Raw genomic sequence first — 21,760 nt, 5'->3', positions numbered from 1 at the left:
TTGCTTATTGTTCTAATCTGTGTAGTAAATAATTTGGACTGCCCAGAGGGTTCTGGCTTTGCCCTCAGCTTCTGGGAGGTAATCTATGCCATGGCTGCTAGAAGTGTGTTTGTTCAGGATGGAGCCTGGCCACACTAGATCTTGGAGTGGACCTGGCCACACCCAATAGCTGTAGGATGGGGACTGGCCATGCCAGGAAGACTAACCATGTGATTTAGGGTGGAAGCTTTGCGTCAGTTGACCTGGAGGTGAGTTATTATAGTTATAGTGAGTTATAGCTATATAGGTAATCAATCAATCATGCCTTACACAGTGAAGCCTCAGTAAAAAAAATCTGGACACTAAGGCTCGGGTGAGCTTCCCTGGTTGGCAATACTCTGTGTGCACTATCAAACACTGATACCAGGAAAGTAATGATTCCTAAGGACAGGGAGGTTTCATGTGTGGAACCCTCCCAGACTCTGATTTATGTGTCTCTTCCTTTGGCTAATTTTATCCTGTAACCTTTCCCTGTAATAAACAGTAACCACGTGCATAACAGCTTTCAGTGAGTTCTGTGAGTCCTTCTAGAAAATTTATCAAACAAGAGCATGGTTTTGGGAAGCCCCTGAACTTGCAGGTCATATCAGAAATGAGGGCAGTCTTGTGCAGAGGACTAGTCCCTCCAATCTTGCAGTCTGGCTAACTCTGGGTATAGTTTCAGCTGGGTCATTTACTACCTGCCTGCCCTTGGACCAGTCACCTGAACTTTCTACGCCTCATTTTCTTCATTTAGACACTACATACTCGCTTGGCTTGCCTACATCAAAGAGTTATAATGATCAAATGAGAAAATACAATGTGAAAATATTCTAAAGACAAATTATCACAGGACATTAATTAAAATTCTGGGAATTAAAATGACAGTAATTTTAAAAAGAAATTCAAGAAAACAGAGTTGAGGAAAGAAGTAAGGCCTCATATTGCCCAGCCCCTCTTACCTGGGGGTAACCTGAGTAATATCAGAAGGATGTAATATCCTACAGGTGGTGAAGGTGAATGTTGAGTTTGTGCAGGAGAGACACTTTCCTGGGTTTGAGGTTGCAGCTGAAGTAGACAGTTTTAGGGAATCAAACACAAAATTGAAAGACTAGGTTAATAATGTAAAAAGTTCGTCATTACTATTAATAATACAGCATTTATCTGGTGTCTTTTATACAAAAATTCCCAAATCTAGAAATGAAATATACATATTTCATTTTTTCCCCATGAATTTATTTATTTATTTATTTTTGGCTACGTTGGGTCTTCATTGCTGTGTGTGGGCTTTCTCTAGTTGTGGCGAGTAGGGGCTACTCTTCGTTGTGGTGTGCGGGCTTCTCATTGCGGTGGCTTCTCTTGTTGTGGAGAAGGGCTTCTAGGCACGTGGGCTTCAGTAGTTGTGGCACACAGGCTCAGTAGTTGTGGCTCGCAGGCTCTAGAGCGCAGGCTCAGTAGTTGTAGCGCACGGGCTTAGTTGCTCCCCAGCATGTGGGATCTGCACGGACCAGGGCTGGAACCTGTGTCCCCTGCATTGGCAGGTGGATTCTTAACCACTGTGCCACCAGGGAAGCCCTACATATTGTATTAGTATCCACTGGTTAGTATGTAGCTGAATCCTTCCAATAATTTGAAACTGTAATTCAAAAGGATTTAATATAGCTTAGAAACAAGAGAAAAACACATTCTGAAAAAATACATTAGAAAAAAATACCAAACCAAGAACTAGTCGTCCAATCTTTCTAGCCAAACTATCTACTCCAGTGGTTCTCGAAGTGTTGTTTGCACCTTGTGTGAGTCTACAGGTCAAAACTACTTTCATAGCAATGTTAAGATGCTATCTGCCTTTTTGACTGGGTTGGCACTTGCACTGCTGGTGCAAAAGTAATAGTGGGTAAAGCTGCTGGCTCCGTAGCACAAATCAAGGCAATGGCGCCAAGCTGTACTAGTATTCATCACTATTGTCCAATTACAGTAGAAAAAAAAAGAGCCAAATTCATATCAGAATGTCCTGATGAAGCAGTAAAAATTATTTATTATATCTTGACCCTTGGGGGACTTCCCTGGTGGCGCAGTGGTTAAGAATCCGCCTGCCAGGGGCTTCCCTAGTGGCGCAGTAGTTAAGAATCCGCCTGCCAATGCAGGGGACATGGGTTCAAGCCCTGATCCGGGAAGATCCCACAAGCCATGGAGCAACTAAGTCTGTGCGCCACAACTACTGAGCCTGTGTTCTAGAGCCCACGAGCCACAACTACTGAGCTCATGAGCCTCATCTACTGAAGCCCATGTGCTCTAGAGCCCATGCTCCACAACAAGAGAAGCCACCGCAATGAGAAGCCCACACACCACAATGAAGAGTAGCCCCGGCTCGCCGCAACTAGAGAAAGCCTGTGCACAGCAATGAAGACCCAACACAGCCAAAAATAATAAATAAATAAAAATAAAATAAATTTATATATAAAAAAAAAATCTTGACCCTTGGGCTTCCCTGGTGGCACAGTGGTTAAGAATCCGCCTGCCAAGGCAGGGAACATGGGTTCGAGCCCTGGTCCGGGAAGGTGCCACATGCCGCGGAGCAACTAAGCCCGTGTGCCGCAACTATTGAGCCTGTGCTCTAGAGCCCGTGAGCCACAACTACTGAGCCTACATGCCACAACTACTGAAGCCCGCGTGCCTAGAGCCCATGCTCCACAATAAGAGAAGCCACTGCAATGAGAAGTCCGCACACCGCAATGAAGAGTAGCCCCTGCTCGCTGCAACTAGAGGAGGCCTGCGCGCAGCAATGAAGACCCAGAGCAGCCAAAAATAAATAAATAAATAAATTTAAAAAAAAAATCTTGACCCTTGAAACTTTTTAATATTCTGTGTGATGAAATGGGAAGCATTAAGCACTCTGCTTTATACAGAGATACAATGGTTATCTAGAGGAAAAGCACATATGCAATTTTTACATTTTTTTCACAGAACACCATTTTTACTTGAAAGAACAATTAATACAAAAACTACAGTTATTCAGACTTGGATATCTGGCAACATTTTCTTGAAAAAGAATGTAGTGAGCCTGTCTCTTCAAGAAAATAGCTGACAGGATTTGCTGCCAGTGACGAAATTTGAGCTTTCAAGTGAAAATAAGTGTTTTGGTAGACTTGTATCCATCGCTGAGAGCTTGAAAGCTTCCTAATACTAAAAGACTTACCCAATGAGACAGGTGGTGATATATATGATTTTAATATATTCTATAATGAAATGGGTCAACATTTGGAAGATCTGCATAACTCAGTGAACCAATATTTTCCAAATGACCAATGCATTATGTTAAAATCATGCATGGGTAAAAGATGCATTCAAAGAGCAGGACAGACTAATAGATTTTAATGTAACAAAGTATGAAAAATTCACTGATGGGGTTTTAGATTCACATTGCTACAAACCTTAAAGAGACTACCACTTATCAAGTTTTGGTGTAACATCAAAGAATATCCACAAATACCTGAAGAGGCTATTAAAATACTCTTTCCCTTTTCCAACCATGTATCTGTGTGAGGCTGTATTTCCTTTCTTTTTTTAAACTTTAAATTCTTTTTATTTCATTTTATTTTTCTATTGAGGTATAGTTGATTTACAATGTTCTGTTAGTTTCAGGTATATAGCAAAGTGATTCAGTTACATAAATAAATATATATTTTTTCTTTTTCATATTCTTTTCCCTTATGTATTGTTACAAAATATTGAGTATAGTTCCCTGTGCTATACAGTAGGTCCTTGTTGGTTATCTATTTTATACATGGTAGTGTGTATATGCTAATCCCTAATTTATTATTAAATAAATTATTAATTTATTATTAAACTCCTAATTTATCCCTCCCCACCCCCCTCGCCCCTTTGGTAACCATAAGTTTGTTTTCTATGTCTGTGGGTCTATCTCTGTTTTGTATATAAATTCATTTATATCAATTTTTTTAAGATTCCACATATAAGCAATAACATATGATTTTTGACTTTCTCTGTCTGGCTTACTTCACTTAGTATAATAATCTCTAGGTCCAACCATGTTGCTGCAAATGGCATTATTTCATTCTTTTCTATGGCTGAGTGGTATTCCATTGTATATACGTACCACATCTTCTTTATCCATTCATCTGTTCATGGACATTTAGGCTGCTTCCATGTCTTGGCTATTGTAAATAGTGCTGCAATGAACACTGGGGTGCATGTATCTTTCTGAATTATGGTTTTCTCCGAATACATGCCCAGGAATCATATGGTAGTTCTATTTTTAGCTTTTTTTTTTTTTTTTTTTTTGCGGTACGCGGGCCTCTCACTGTTGTGGCCTCTCCTGTTGCGGAGCACAGGCTCCAGATGCGCAGGCTCAGCAGCCATGGCTCATGGGCCCAGCTGCTCTGCCAGAGAGCAATTCTGGCTGAATTGCTCTCTCTCTGCCTATCTATTTATGCAGGTTGGCTAAGAAGTGGAGAGAATTAGAAGGGGCACTTATGCTATACATTTCTATTGTCTTATATTCAAGACTGAGTACACTCCAGTAAGACTTATATAGAGGCAGTCAGCTGACCATACAGTTATGCAGAAAGCAAAGTACTACTGTTTACTGGACTACACTCAACCAAGCACTCTTCTCACCTGTAACTGGACCACCAGCTGAAGTCATGGGCGGCAAGAAGATTCCTGTGACTGGCTGGGATATTGATGATTTCTGTTCCACTTGAAGAGGTTGCTGAACCTGAAAAGTGATACCTTCCTCTTCATCTTCTTCTAAATCTGAGAGGTGATAGATGGCATCCTTGGGCAACTGGGTAAAGCCTTTAGTGATGACACCTGGTCGTGGGTCAAGAATGGTTCCTAAATTTGGTTGAGCAAGCTGCTGCCATTGGTGCAGAGTTTGAGATCCTGAGTATGCAAACCAAAAAAGGAACATGTTTTAAATTTCCCACAAATATTAAATCTTGAAAGAAGCTAAAACTGTATGTGTAAAAAAGTAATGATAATAATAAAACTCCTTATTTGGTCTTAATATTTTGGTAAAATTTGTAAATTAAAGTTATCTGTGGAAGATTAACAAGATGATAAAGGTATGAATAATAATCTGTTCATTTCAAAAGTTAACTTTAAAAAGGAAATCTAAAGCAGGGGTGAAAAAACCAAGACAACACCCTTAATAGGAACTAGGATGCTGAGGCAGTGATGAGAAAGAAGATACGTATCACGTCAGGTTGTATTTTCCCAGGTGACAAAAAATTAATACTTTGTCCTGGAACTATGCCTATGAACTTTGAACTCAAAAGCCAGGCTCCTAGGTTGGAAGGCACCTTGAATTACCATGGTTTTTTTTGTATATTTCTCAAGACTCATATGTGCTCATGACTCTCCTTTCACCAGGCTCTTGGGGAGAGTAGGAAAGCGAAGGAGATGATAAAAAAAGGAGGATCAATCCTCATGGTTTCTGTCTACGAATACTGGTGAATGATCATCCCAAGTACCTGCAGTGTCTAATTGTCACTAATAGTCATAGAATCCTAAAAATGGCAACTCCGACAAATACCTGTACTGACTATAAATGAATAAAACGAACTTATAGCACCTTTGAGTTTGAGGGGTCCTTATAGGTTACTGACTCAAAATTTTGTCTAATGCAGACTCTTTCATGATACTAGCAGAGGATCATTTGAATATTGTCAATATTCCATAAAACAAAGAGATCTGTTTTGAATTCAAGTTCTTAGGAGAGAATAGAAACTGACCTGAAATTAACAGAACTGAACAAAAGAAAAATACAGACACACATATCTGTAAGTAACTGAAACTTTTTGGGTAAAGAACTTTTTTTTGAAAAGGAAGGTAGAGATGAAGCATTACATATAGATTATTTTTATTCATCTATCATATCCTGTTTATCTTACCATGAAAACTGCTATCAAGGATATTCCTTAGCAAAGGACAAGAAAAGATTACTCCTCCTCCCTCACATTTGTAAAAAAACAGTATCAGTAGAAGAGAACTGACAGCTGATGGCTTGGAGAATGCAAATCTCTTCATTCATATTCCACAAAGTTCTGCACGGTCACACAAACAGTGAAGATTTAGGGATAATAAAGACGTCTTCTGCACTCAGGGTTCTTATAATTACAAGAGAAATCTCAATTCCAGGGGAAGGCAAAGCCAACAAACAACATGGCTTAGAAACAGCCCTTCCTTACTTATTACCTTCAAGGGGCTTGACAATTTGCAATTTTTCAGGCATAAAACCTCGAAGGCAACTGGCACTGCTCAGGTCTGTGATCTCCGACTGGTCGGTGCAGAGGGAGGCAAGGCTCTCTGTGGGGATGCCACAGTCACTTCCCCCTTCTTTCTGGCCAGCCAGAACCTGGATCTTCCGTTGCCATTCTTCAGCAAAGAACTGCTTCTCACTTAAGTAGTTCTGTCGCCGCAGACTCAGGCGATGCAGGGCTGTAGCCAAATCGCTCTCTTCAGAGTGTCCTGGTTGACAGACGTTCTGGACGTTCCTATGGGAAAAACACATTCACTGACTAGATCTGTGAGGGGCATAAGCAAAGCATAGACCTCTCCTTTCCACAATGGTGAATGTTCAAGAGATTGATCTTAAAAACACATATCTTTTCTTAGATAGCTGGAATATAGAAATAGTAACAACAAACCCAAATCTCTAATATATATATATATAATATTTTTATATTTTATAAATTTATTTATTTATTTTTGGCTGCACTGGGTCTTCGTTGCTGCATGCAGGCTTTCTCTAGTTGCGGCGAGCGGGGGCTACTCTTCGTTGTGGTGCACGGGCTTCAGTAGTTGTGGCATGCGGGCTCTAGAGTGCAGGCACAGTAGTTATGGCGCATGGGCTTAGTTGCTCCGTGGCATGTGGGATCTTCCCGGATCAGGGCTTGAACCCGTGTCCCCTGCATTGGCAGGTGGCTTCTTAACCACTACGCCACCAGGGAAGTCCATATATATAATGTTTTTATAGATCATTTCAAGTGACTTCAGATAGGCAAAACTATACTTTATTATGTTGTATTTATTAACTTTTCTGTTTCACTTAATTTATGAACCTACAGATAATGACCATCTATAAATTCAGTTTAGGTAGTCAAAAAACTAAATATTAGACAGGGGGGGCCTGAAAAGGGTCGGACCCGCTTGCCTAGCGCCGTCTCCGGGGTCCTCGCAGTTCAGAAGACCGACTGAGATTCCTCCCGAAACTTAGTGAATTACTTAATGCTGGACCTGAGATTCGACCTGTGCACTGATTACAGACTTCCAGGAAGATGGCGGAAGAGTAAGACGCGGAGATCACCTTCCTCCCCACAGATACACCAGAAATACATCTACGCGTGGAACAACTCCTACGGAGCACCTACTGAACGCTGGCAGAAGACCTCAGACCTCCCAAAAGGCAAGGAACCCCCCACGTACCTGGTTAGGGCAAAAGAAAAAACTAAACAGAGACAAAAGGATAGGGACGGGTCCTGCACCAGCGGGAGAGAGCTGTGAAGGAGGAAAAGTGTCCACACACTAGGAAGCCCCTTCGCGGGTGGAGACTTCGGGAGGCGGAGTGGGGGAGCTTGGGAGCCGCGGAGGAGAGCACAGCAACAGGGGTGCGGAGGGCAAAGCGGACAGATTCCAGCGCAGAAGATCGGGCCGACCGGCACTCACCAGCCGAGAGGCTTGTCTGCTCGCCCGCCGGGGGGGGGGGGGGGGGGGGGGGGGCGGGGGGGGCGGGGCTGGGAGCTGAGGCTCCGGCTTTTGTCGGAGCGCCGGGAGAGGACTGAGGTTGGCGGCGTGAACACAGCCTGCAGGGCGTTAGTGCACCGCGGCTGGCCGGGAGAGAGTCCGGGGAAAAGTCTGGACCTGCCGAAGAGGCAAGAGACTTTTAACGTCCCTCTTTGTTTCCTGGTGCACGAGGAGAGGGGATTAAGAACGCTGCTTGAGAGAGCTCCAGGGACGGGCGCGAGCCGCGGCTAAAAGTGCGGAGCCCAGAGACAGACATGAGACGCTATGGCCGCTGCTGCCGCCACCAGGAGGCCTGTTTGCGAACACAGGTCACTAGCCACACGCCCTTCCGGGGGAGCCTGTGCAGCCCGCCACTGCCAGGGTCCCGGGATCCAGGGACAACTCCCCCGGGAGAACGCACGGCGCGCCTCAGGCTGCAACGTCACGCCGGCCTCTGCCACCGCAGGCCCGCCCCACACTCCGTGACCCTCCCTACCCCCCCCCCCCCCCCCCCCCGGCCTGAGTGAGCCAGAGCCTCCGAATCAGCGGCTCCTTTAACCCTGTCCTGTCTGAGCAAAGAACAGATGCCCTCCGGCGACCTACACGCACAGGCGGGGCCAAATCCAAAGCTGAGCCCCTGGGAACTGTGAGAACAAAGAAGAGAAAGGGAAATCTCTCCCAGCAGCCTCAGAAGCAGCGGATTAAAGCTCCACAATCAACTTGATATACCCTGCATCTGTGGAATACCTGAATAGACAACGAATCATCCCAAATTAAGGAGCCCTGTGGATGAAAGGCTCTTGATGCTGCAGCCAGGAGTCAGTGCTGTGCCTCTGAGGTGGGAGAGCCAACTTCAGGACACTGGTCCACAAGAGGCCTCCCAGCTCCACATAATATCAAACAGTGAAAATCTCCCAGAGATCTCCATCTCAACGCCAGCACCCAGCTTCACTCAACGACCAGCAAGCTACAGTGCTGGACATCCTATGCCAAACAACTAGCAAGACAGGAACACAACCCCACCCACTAGCAGAGAGGCTGCCCAAAATCATAGTAAGGCTACAGACACCCCAAAACACACCACCAGACGTGGACCTGCCCACCAGAAAGACAAGATCCAGCCTCATCCACCAGAACACAGGCACTAGTCCCCTCCACCAGGAAGCCTGCACAACCCACTGAACCAACCTTAGCCACTGGGGACAGACACAAAAAACAACAGGAACTACGAACCTTCAGCCTGCAAAAAAGGAGACCCCAAACACAGTAAGATAAGCAAAATGAAAAGACAGAAAAACACACAGCAGATGAAGGAGCAAGATAAAAACCCACCAGACCTAACAAATGAAGAGGAAATAGGCAGTCTACCTGAAAAAGAATTCAGAATAATGATAGTAAGGTTGATCTGAAATCTTGGAGATAGAATGGACAATAGAATGGACAAAATGCAAGAATCAGTTAACAAGGACCTAGAAGAACTAAAGATGAAACAAGCAACGATGAACAACACAATAAATGAAATTAAAAGTACTCTAGATGGGATCAATAGCAGAATAACTGAGGCAGAAGAACGGATAAGGGACCTGGAAGATAAAATAGTGGAAATAACTACTGCAGAGCAGAATAAAGAAAAAAGAATGAAAAGAACTGAGGACAGTCTCAGAGACCTCTGGGACAACATTAAACGCACCAACATTCGAATTATAGGGGTTCCAGAAGAAGAAGAGAAAAAGAAAGGGACTGAGAAAATATTTGAAGAGATTATAGTTGAAAACTTCCCTAATATGGGAAAGGAAATAGTTAATCAAGTCCAGGAAGCACAGAGAGTCCCATACAGGATAAATCCAAGGAGAAATACGCCAAGACACATATTAATCAAACTGTCAAAAATTAAATACAAAGAAAACATATTAAAAGCAGCAAGGGAAAAACAACAAATAACACACAAGGGAATCCCCATAAGGTTAACAGCTGATCTTTCAGCAGAAACTCTGCAAGCCAGAAGGGAGTGGCAGGACATATTGAAAGTGTTGAAGGAGAAAAACCTGCAACCAAGATTACTCTACCCAGCAAGGATCTCATTCAGATTTGATGGAGAAATTAAAACCTTTACAGACAAGCAAAAGCTGAGAGAGTTCAGCACCACCAAACCAGCTCTACAACTGCTAAAGGAACTTCTCTAGGCAAGAAACACAAAAGAAGGAAAAGACCTACAATAACGAACCCAAAACAATTAAGAAAATGGGAATAGGAACACACATATCAATAATTACCTTAAATGTAAATGGACTAAATGCTCCCACCAAAAGACACAGATTGGCTGAATGGATACAAAAACAAGACCCATATATTTGCTGTCTACAAGAGACCCACTTCAGACCTAGAGACACATACAGACTGAAAGTAAGGGGATGGAAAAAGGTATTTCATGCAAATGGAAACCAAAAGAAAGCTGGAGTAGCAATTCTCATATCAGACAAAATAGACTTTAAAACAAAGACTATTAGAAGAGACAAAGAAGGACACTACATAATGATCAAGGGATCGATCCAAGAGGAAGATATAACAATTGTAAATATTTATGCACCCAACATAGGTGCACCTCAATATATAAGGCAAATACTGACAACCATAAAAGGGGAAATCGACAGTAACACATTCATAGTAGGGGACTTTAACACCCCACTTTCACCAATGGACAGATCATCCAAAATGAAAATAAATAAGGAAACACAAGCTTTAAATGATACATTAAACAAGATGGACTTAATTGATATTTATAGGACATTCCATCCAAAATGGAATTTTTCTCAAGTGCTCATGGAACATTCTCCAGGATAGATCATATCTTGGGTCACAAATCAAGCCTTGGTAAATTTAAGAAAATTGAAATTGTATCAAGTATCTTTTCTGACCACAACGCCATGAGACTAGATATCAATTACAGGAAAAGATCTGTAAAAATTACAAACACATGGAGACTAAACAATACACTACTTAATAATGAAGTGATCACTGAAGAAATCAAAGAGGAAATCAAAAAATACCTAGAAACAAATGACAATGGAGACACAACGACCCAAAATCTATGGGATGCAGCAAAAGCAGTTCTAAGAGGGAAGTTTATAGCAATACAAGCCCACCTTAAGAAGCAGGAAACATCTAGAATAAACAATCTAACCTTGCACCTCAAGCAATTAGAGAAAGAAGAACAAAAAAACCCCAAAGCTAGCAGAAGGAAAGAAATCATAAAAATCAGAAATAAATGAAAAAGAAATGAAGGAAACAATAGCAAAGATCAATAAAACTAAAAGCTGGTTCTTTGAGAAGATAAACAAAATAGATAAACCACTAGCCAGACTCATCAAGAAAAAAAGGGAGAAGACTCCCTAATTCTAATTCAATAGAATTAGAAATGAAAAAGGAGGTAACAACTGACACTGCAGAAATAAAAGAGATCATGAGAGATTACTACAAGCAACTCTATGCCAATAAAATGGACAATCTGGAAGAAATGCACAAATTCTTAGAAATGCACAACCTGCCAAGACTGAATCAGGAAGAAATAGAAAATATGAACAGACCAATCACAAGCACTGAAATTGAAACTGTGATTAAAAATCTTCCAACAAACAAAAGCCCAGGACCAGATGGCTTCACAGGCGAATTCTATCAAACATTTAGAGAAGAGCTAACACCTATCCTTCTCAAACTCTTCCAAAATATAGCAGAGGAAGGAACACTCCCAAACTCCTTCTACGAGGCCACCATCACCTTGATACCAAAAGCAGACAAGGATGTCACAAAGAAAGAAAACTACAGGCCAATATCACTGATGAACATAGATGCAATATCCTCAACAAAATACTAGCAAACAGAATCCAACAGCACATTAAAAGGATCATACACCATGATCAAGTGGGGTTTATTCCAGGAATGCAAGGATTTTTCAATATATGCAAATCTATCAATGTGATAAACCATATTAACAAATTGAAGGAGAAAAACCATATGATCATCTCAATAGATGCAGAGAAAGCTTTTGACAAAATTCAACACCAATTTATGATAAAAACCCTGCAGAAAGTAGGCATAGAGGGAACTTTCCTCAACATAATAAAGGCCATATATGACAAGCCCACAGCAAACATCATCCTCAATGGTGAAAAACTGAAAGCATTTCCACTAAGATCAGGAACAAGACAAGGTTGTCCACTCTCACCACTCTTATTCAACATAGTTTTGGAAGTTTTAGCGACAGCAATCAGAGAAGAAAAGGAAATAAAAGGAATCCAAATCGGAAAAGAAGAAGTAAAGCTGTCACTGTTTGCAGATGACATGATCCTATACATAGAGAATCCTAAAGATGCAACCAGAAAACTACTAGAGCTAATCAATGAATTTGGTAAAGTGGCCGGATACAAAATTAATGCACAGAAATCTCTGGCATTCCTATATACTAATGATGAAAAATCTGAAAGTGAAATCAAGAAAACACTCCCATTTACCACTGCAACAAAAAGAATAAAATATCTAGGAATAAACCTACCTAAGGAGACAAAAGACCTGTATGCAGAAAATTATAAGACACTGATGAAAGAAATTAAAGATGATACAAATAGATGGAGAGATACACCATGTTCTTGGATTGGAAGAATCAACATTGTGAAAATGACTCTACTACCCAAAGCAATCTATAGATTCAATGCAATCCCTATCAAACTACCACTGGCATTTTTCACAGAACTAGAACAAAAAATTTTGCAATTTGTATGGAAACACAAAAGACCCCGAATAGCCAAAGCAATCTTGAGAATGAAAAAAGGAACTGGAGGAATCAGGCTCCCTGACTTCAGACTATACTACAAAGCTACAGTTATCAAGACGGTATGGTACTGGCACAAAAACAGAAAGATAGATCAATGGAACAGGATAGAAAGCCCAGAGATAAACCCACGCACATATGGACACCTTATCTTTGATAAAGGTGGCAGGAATGTACAGTAGAGAAAGGAGCCTCTTCAATAAGTGGTGCTGGGAAAACTGAACAGGTACATGTAAAAGTATGAGATTAGATCACTCCCTAACACCATACACAAAAATAAGCTCAAAATGGATTAAAGACCTAAATATAAGGCCAGAAACTATCAAACTCTTAGAGGAAAACATAGGCAGAACACTCTATGACATAAATCACAGCAAGATCCTTTCTGTCCCACCTCCTAGAGTAATGGAAATAAAAACAAAAATAAACAAATGGGACCTAATGAAACTTCAAAGCTTTTGCACAGCAAAGGAAACCATAAAGAAGACCAAAAGACAACCATCAGAATGGGAGAAAATATTTGCAAATGAAGCAACTGACAAAGGATTCATCTCCAAAATTTACAAGCAGCTCATGCAGCTCAATAACAAAAAAACAACCCAATCCAAAAATGGGCAGAAGACCTAAGTCGACATTTCTCCAAAGAAGATATACAGACTGCCAACAAACACATGAAAGAATGCTCAACATCATTAATCATTAGAGAAATGCAAATCAAAACTACAATGAGATATCATCTCACACCAGTCAGAATGGCCATCATCAAAAAATCTAGAAACAATAAATGCTGGAGAGGGTGTGGAGAAAAGGGAACACTCTTGCACTGCTGGTGGGAATGTAAATTGATACAGCCACTGTGGAGAACAGTATGGAGGTTCCTTAAAAAACTACAAATAGAACTACCATATGACCCAGCAATCCCACTACTGGGCATATACCCTGAGAAAACCGAAATTCAAAAAGAGTCATGTACCACAATGTTCATTGCAGCTCTATTTACAATAGCCCGGAGACGGAAACAACCTAAGTGCCCATCATCGGATGAATGGAAAAAGAAGATGTGGCACATATATACAATGGAATATTACTCAGCCATAAAAAGAAATGAAATTGAGCTATTTGTAATGAGGTGGATAGACCTAGAGTCTGTCATACAGAGTGAAGTAAGTCAGAAAGAAAAAGACAAATACCGTATGCTAACACATATATATGGAATTTAAGAAAAAAAAAATGTCATGAAGAACCTAGGGGTAAGGCAGGAATAAAGACGCAGACCTCCTAGAGATGGACTTGAGGTTATGAGGAGGGGGAAGGGTGAGCTGTGACAGGGCGAGAGAGAGTCATGGACATATACACACTAACAAACGTAGTAAGGTAGATAGCTAGTGGGAAGCAGCCGCATGGCACAGGGATATTGGCTCGGTGCTTTGTGACAGCCTGGAGGGGTGGGATAGGGAGGATGGGAGGGAGGGAGACGCAAGAGGGAAGAGATATGGGAACATATGTGTATGTATAACTGATTCACTTTGTTATAAAGCAGAAACTAACACACCATTGTAAAGCAATTATACCCCAATAAAGATGTTAAAAAAAAAACAACTAAATATTATTATATTTCACTGAATCTATAATACCATTGAAGGCAAGAGGTACCATTATTTTATGTACTAAGAAAGAAAAAAATGCTACCCATTAAACTATGACATGTCATTAGCTGCAAAAGATAAACAATTTCAAAAATATTAAAATGTGAACAAATTTACTTTAGGCCATAGAATCCTCTATGAATATTACAAACATTTAAAAGAAACCAACAAGATCTGTAAATACCGCACTTTCACAGTTCTGCAATACACAGTTTTTCACTTATTAACATTTAAAAAATTGGCGGTATCTTACAACTGATACCAAAAGAAAGAGTAGCAAGCCAAGCTTTAGTTATTCCATGTGTGAATTCACACAGATCTGTTTGTTAGATCTTTTCCTAAGGTAACTGTGTACAATGAGGTAGTATTGAAACATCAAGCTATTGTGTGTATAGAATCTACCCCTAAAACCAGGCAATACAATTGAAAACCCAAGGTAATGGGTTTCTGCATTAAGAGAGACTTCCCTCAGATGCCAAACATCTAATTTCCAAAAACTTTCAGCTGACTTTCCAGTCATTCTCTTTAATTTATAGTTATACAAAATTCAATGAACTGAATTAATAAAAAGCAGAAAAAAAATCTATATTTAAACAAATAGGAAATTAAGAGCAACCTAGTTTTCCTCAATAGGTATTCCAGATTATTGCTTATCCTAATGGCACCAAGGCAACTGAAATTAGGACCATGGGTTATGAGAAAGTGTCATGTAATGCTATGCATAACTGCCAATGACCAAACAGATTCAAACAAATTTGACTTTGAACACAAAGATTTAGACTCAAATTTTGCCAAACCAGAGACGAAAGTAGTAAAGAATTTTATAGTTCAATGAAAACTCCATTTTGAATACACTTAATTAAACTTTTTCACTCCAATGATCTAACAAATAATGATACAGGGAATCATTACTGAATGAAAACTGACAGTTCCAGAACTTCCTTGGGACAGCACAGAGCAATGCTGGAATTTGAGTGTGTGAATCTATGTTTCTTACCCTGGATCTTCCTCCAAGTTACTCTTCTGGATTGTTTTGTCCTCTGTTTGTTGTAAACCAGATTCAAAAGGTTTTGCTGTCATGATGACACTTGAACGGTTGGAGCCTGGAATGGGTAGCAGAGCTGGGAATGGGACAGAGCAGCCCCGTGTGTCATTGGCAACCTTGACAGTATCAAATACCCGTTTTTGTTGGGCTCTGTCAAAAGAGAAGTGTTCATTATTGCCACTGCCTACCACTGGAATGCTTTAGAAAAGAGACATGTAAGTGTAGTTAATTAAAAATAAAGCCACCCTGAAGAGCATCTGAAGTTTTGGACAAATTATTAGAAAATAAATTTCAGAACAAGAGAGTGCTCTCACAGATGCAAGCACTACGAGGGAAAAACTGAATAGTAAGCAGATTTACTACTGAATCCCATAATACCAATCACTATGGATTGTGGCTTCTGTTTAATTTCCATCCCAATGGTTGAGTAACAACACATGTGATCTGAACTTACTTTTGTTTAAAGAGAGAAGATTCCTCATCCAAACTCAACTTCTTACGCATGGTTCCCTCAATCTCAGCCGCCAGAGATTCCTAAGAAAAAGAGTTTGATGTTACTAACAGTTATTATCTAAGAAGCCTGTTAGGAGAAATAAACTATCTTTAAATTATTTAACGGAGTTTCCAGAATCCAATACTTTCGGTGTTATAATAAAAGAAAACATTCACAGGCTAAAATGCAGGGGAAGAAAAGAGACATTCTGGAAATGTAACTTTTAAACAAGAACCAACTACTTTTTCATGATATATTTTTACAAGAAAGCAGTGGGAAAAACCAATTATGATAAATAAAAGTATTACATATGCAGACACACAAAAATAAAAGGTTTGAAAGCCTATAAACCAAGATGTTAATAGTGATTCTGTGGAGGTCACGATTTGATGGTATTTAGCAATTTCTTTTTGCTTCTCTGTAATTTCTAACTTTTCTATAATAAACATGTAAAGCTTTTATAATATAAAAAATTGTTAAAAGAAAAATAAGTAAGCTTCCCCTTCCCCTGGTCAGGGATGAAGATTCAACTAGCATGGGAGTCATGCTCAGTGGGGCTGTGCTAACAATGACTAGAATTGGAGGTACTGGTGTGAACTCATGATTTTAAATATACGTATAAACATAGGTATGAATGTAAAGATAGATATAGATGTGTTCATGTGGGTGTATATGAACCTACACATATTTCCTAGCTCTATCTGTTGAGGGGACCTCAAAGCAATGGTACTCTAGTGGCATTGGATACCTAGCACCCAGATTTTGGATTCTAAATATCATTTCTCATTAAAAATAACCAGAGCTCCTTGGAGAATGGCTGATCCCAGGACTGGGCCAGGGAAAGGGCAAGAGAAGCTTGAAGGAGATCCCACTGGTCATATCTTGGACAATTTAAGTATCAAAATAAAAAACAGTAATAATGGATTATAATCCACTGATTAAAATAGGAATCCCTGAGTCTACACTGACATAACAAATGAATAAATAAATGATACAGAAAAGCTCTAACTTATAAAAGAATGCCAATTAAAAAAAGTTGAAAAAATGATGGAATTAAAAAGTCACCATTGGCAATTATCATAGTAATAACTGAGTCAGATACATCCCCATCAATGGGTGCTAAAACTAGTGGTGAGGAACAGAATATTTAAACAGTCTCAAAGTATCACCCCCAAAATAGTAATTTTGATCACTTGGTTAAGGTAGTATCTGACAATTTTCATCAATGCAAAGTTAATTTAGTAACATTAATTCAATTAACTATTAACAATGATTAACTTTACAATGGAAAAAACTGGCAGATACTACCTTAACCAAGCGATCAAAGTTAATTAATATCATCAGCAATGGGAAAAAGAGACAATGTGTGCCTTGTAATACAATGTTCTGAGAAGAACATGGCATTACCTAAATCTAATTGTGGGGAAACAACAGACAAACCCAAACTGAGGACATTCTACAAAGGTCATGAAGGACAAAACAAAGACAGAAGAACTGTCCCCGATTGAAACAACCAAATGCAATGTATTCTTCAAAGGACACTGTTGGGACAACTGGCAAAATTTAAATGGTTCTGTGGATGAGACAGAGATAGTATTGTATCAATGTCAATATCCAGAAGTTGATGGTTATGTGTTGTCATGTAGGAGAATGTCCTTGAGAGTATCCTTGTTTTTAATAAATACACACAGAATTATTAAGGGGTAATAGGGTTATCTGCAACTTACTGTTAAATGGTCCAGAAAAAATAAGAGAACAATATGACAAATGTAGTAAAATATTAAATTTGAGAAATCTAGATGAAGGATATATGAGTTTTTTGTACTATTGTTGGAACGTTATCCTAAGTTTAAAATTACCTCAAAATTAAAAAATATTCTGTCCCAATAGTCTCTAGAAAATCTATTATAATTTATAGTTTCAGTCTTTTAAAAATTTTCATACGATTGCAAGTGTTTAAGAGCTAGATTATTAAAATAACTCTTTGAACCAACATTACAAATTTGGGCATAAACTCAGAAGTTTTCATTAATTTCTTTATTTCAAAAAAAAAGATTGTTTATTGAGGAATCAAATCAATAATGATTCCTGCTCTCATGGGACTTACACTCTAACTGAAGTTAAATATAGCAAGAAACTCAAGATTTGTTAAAAGAGGTTTTAAATGTTCAGAGCACTATTTGAATAAGTGGTATGTGGTGGGATTAGGGTAAGGAGGATGACTGAAGTTTAAGTAACTCTATGGGACACAGACCTAAACTTAATTTCCTTAGGGTTAATCTCATACAATAAATCTGGAAGGTCAACTGTTAGAAGGAAGGCTACAATAAATAAAGACTATTAAGGTAGATACAGATATGCAAATGAAGGCCTAAATCAATAATTAAATTCAATCAACAAGGACAAACCATGTTACCTCTTCTCAAGATGCTTTACACCATTAGAAACCATATTATTCTCAGGACCATCTAATCTCAAGTTTCTTTCTCAGTTCCTTACCCCAGAAAAAACTCCGTATGGCTGGGCGAAGTAGAGATGAGCAGCAGGGCCAGATCTATTCCGAAGTTCCTTTATTTCTTCTTGCGATTCATGTAACATTCCCAGACACTCCATATTCCTGTCTTGTAACTCATGCAGCTGAAAGATAGGATGGCAATTAGTGTTCCTTATTATATTCTCAAAATGACAATGGGGAAAAAATCCCATTGGGATAAATTTAAATTTTATCCAGAGGACTAATTTTATGAATTTAAATTTAAGACAAAGACTCTGAAACAGACTAAGCAAGGAAAGTATATATATTTCAAGCTGCCAGATTTAGCGGTGTCTTGGCCAGAATTATATATATGCATGATTTCCTAAAAACGTGAAATGTAGCTGAGACAACCATAACTGTCAATTCAATATTTAATGCTTCCTATCCTTAAAAAAAAAAACTTATAGAGGAAGTATAATAGCTATGGTCAAGTTAGTTTAGTGGAATATTAGATAATGTATATTTTTAAACATAATGAACATGAATGAACTATGAAGTCTGTAAATGACAAGATCAAGTCTACAAAGTATTTAATAAGATGTCAGGGTGCTCAATCATCCTAAACAAGTAGTTTCTTCTCCCTTGTTTCAAAATTTTTCTTATAGTTAGATACACAAGCATGTTAAAAGAGTACATAATTTTCAGAGAACACTTTAACTTCAAAAATTTCTTCAAGTGTGTTATGTGGGCTAGATCATCAGCATCAATAGGGCTAGGGGTGCTTATTAAAAAATGCAGATTATCTTATTTAAAAACTGTTGGGTTAGTTAATATAGACCTGTAAAACGGTCATATATTCCTAAAGAATCTTATAAACTCAAGGTTTTCCTATTAATCAAGAAGGATGTTGTCTTGTTACTATTATTTTAGAGACAGCATCTTTAAAAAGCTTTACTTCTTAGATCTCATAATTTTCAGCTTAATCTTCTGTTGTTTTAAATCTGTTTATCACCTTTAGCCATTCTTATTCACAAAGAAGAAAGGAACTATTCATTCCTCCCCTCCCATATAGCACAAGATAAAGGAAGATTTCATTACCTCCATCGTCAGTTGTCTTTGGGCATCTTTGGAAGCTTGGAGGTGAAGTCTCAGCTCTTCCTTCTCAATCACATGCTAACAACATATTAAAAGAGACATGTGAAGCCTTCCCATGTAAAATACAGGTTACTCTCTTTTTAAGACATCTTAAGACGTATTTCAGGGATATAGTCCAGAGGATTATCAAAAGATAACCTTTCAAAAGCCAAATAAGTGCAATAAAATGGGCACAATACAAAATCCATCAAGGTGTTCAGAGGACGATGAGCATGAATCAGTAGTTCACATCACAACTTTCTGAGGAAAATCCATTTTATGGAAAGAAATAGTGATTTGAAAGTAGTTATTCATGATATTTCATGACAGAAGACTAAAACAGCAATCAGACTAAAGCAATGTAAAAGGGTGGGGACTATGTTTCTTTTGCTTAATGTATCTAGCACTTTGCAGAGTGCATAGTACTAGGTCAGTGCTTAACAAACATCTGTTGAATGAATGAACCTACTTCTTTAAGTTTGTGCTGAAGATCTACAATCTGAGACAAGAGAGAGGAAATCTCTTCTTGGTAACGAATCAGTTCATCACTCTTCCCAGACAATTCTTCAGTCATTCTGGACATCTGAGCATTTGTTTCACCTGGAAAACAAAATAAAAAACTTAAAATTAATATAAATGTAGGGCAGAGGTTGGTAAACTATGGCCTGTGGGCCAAATCCTGTTTTGTAACAAGCACTGGACTATCGCGAATTGCTTTTTCTCTAACATAAATTTAAAATAATAAACCCGGATAACCCAATAGAGAAAATTAAAGATTCTTCTGAAATAGACTAATGCTGGGAATTTAATAGGAGGCACTGAAGCTAAAAAGAGATAACTTGTAAAGGCAAGCAAGCTAAAGATTCTGCCTCAATCTTTTTCTTTATGAAGGACAAGAAGCCTGAAAAGAGACAGGTGAATTATATATCTTTGCAAGGGCCAAGACAGTTATGTCTTTGAAAACTCTTCAGGAATGTAAATAAGATCCCAAAAGAAATGAAAATCAAACTTAACAAATCTAACAAAGGAATATTTCCAGAATGGAACAGTCACAATCTGTAAAAGCTACTGAGATGCTTCTGTAGGAGAGACTTTCTGGGATACCCAGCAAACTGAGTAGGGCCTCTAAAGCAATTCTTACAATGCAGCATTCTTGCATGCTTTAGAATTCCACTGGGGAAATAAATCTTTGTTTCATATAAAAATTTTGACATCTAAACCCAAGTGGCAAAGTTATTTCTAAGTGTTATATAAAACTATTTTTAAATCGATGGAAAGTCTATAGCAATTCAAAGGATGGCAATAAGGAGACAGGAGACCAGAATAAGCTCTTAGGTAAGTCATTGCTTTTTGTTTTTAAAGTGTAAAAGGTGGGTAATGATAGTGTTGATGGAGAAGATTCAATTTACATTACTCTGGTTCTCTAATATTCTGTGCAAGGTACCACATTCTGAAGCCCACAGCTCAAATGATCTGATATGTTGTTATCATACCTTTTCTTTCAACATAAAAGGCTATATATATCAATATTTAAAAAGAGATTAAAATTTTTTCTCTAGTAAAGCTGATCTTTTTCCAACTGATTTACTTTTAAAAATTTTAGGTAACAATACAAGAAAGTAAAATTTATTCCTTTATAGACACAGAGCTGGCATTTAACAAATACTCATTGAGTGTTACGTTTTACACCATCATTTAAGCCCTAGATTTGCTACTAATCAGTTTTCTGACTTTGGCAAATCATATTCTCTATAGGACTATTTCCTCATCAACAAAATAAGAGCTATGGTTACTTTCATTCTAACATGCTATAATGGGTAGAAATATAGGTCTTTCTTTAATGATGATGACAATTTGAAACAAAGATACTTCTTAAAAGTACATATGGTACTTTATTTAGAGTTGTGGGCTCAATGTGATATTCCAAGATTTTCAGCAATTATTTAAAATTGTTTCTTGAGATGCTTCTGTTGAAACCATTGACCTAATTTCTGAGTTAGTGATATCCTGCCAAAGAACTGCCCAAAGGCTATAAAACAGAATACATTAACTTACGAAGTTCTTTAACACAATCACTGACAAGCTGTTGTTCCTTCTCTTCATAGGTAATCGTTTCTGTCTTTATGTGACAAGCCTTCAAGAAAAAAAAAAAAACCAGTATGTGATATTATCTTCTAATGATTTTATAGTATTAACTAAAAAAATCTTTACTACTTATTTAAAGATAAAAGTTCATCACTTACAAAGGAAAACAAAAACTCATAAAGCTTTATCTATCATAAAATAAAGACCATGGAAAAGGACATGACAAATATCTCCCCCTTATTCCTCTCAGGGCCTTTGCACATGTCTACTCATCCCCACCCCAACCCCTCCC

General features: G+C 38.7%; 1 protein-coding gene across 3 annotated transcripts in view; it reads right to left on the bottom strand.

Moving 5' to 3' along the window:
* TRAK2 (trafficking kinesin protein 2) overlaps positions 1-21,760 on the bottom strand; it is a 70,867-nt gene that overhangs the window by 5,696 nt on the left and 43,411 nt on the right. For all 3 annotated transcript variants that reach the window (XM_030854725.2, XM_060302052.1, XM_070045926.1), the window contains 9 exons: positions 21,439-21,517; positions 19,853-19,983; positions 19,348-19,422; positions 18,273-18,410; positions 15,735-15,814; positions 15,233-15,430; positions 6,238-6,536; positions 4,657-4,923; positions 981-1,086 (listed from right to left, as the gene is read on the bottom strand). In XM_030854725.2, the coding sequence (XP_030710585.1) occupies positions 981-1,086; positions 4,657-4,923; positions 6,238-6,536; positions 15,233-15,430; positions 15,735-15,814; positions 18,273-18,410; positions 19,348-19,422; positions 19,853-19,983; positions 21,439-21,517 (1,373 nt within the window). The remainder of the gene's footprint in view (positions 1-980; positions 1,087-4,656; positions 4,924-6,237; positions 6,537-15,232; positions 15,431-15,734; positions 15,815-18,272; positions 18,411-19,347; positions 19,423-19,852; positions 19,984-21,438; positions 21,518-21,760) is intronic.

Source organism: Globicephala melas, chromosome 7 (genome assembly GCF_963455315.2).
Source record: "Globicephala melas chromosome 7, mGloMel1.2, whole genome shotgun sequence".
Classification (NCBI taxonomy): Eukaryota; Metazoa; Chordata; class Mammalia; order Artiodactyla; family Delphinidae; genus Globicephala; species Globicephala melas.
Note: the sequence above shows the minus strand (reverse complement) of the source record. Positions and strands in the feature narration are given on the sequence as shown.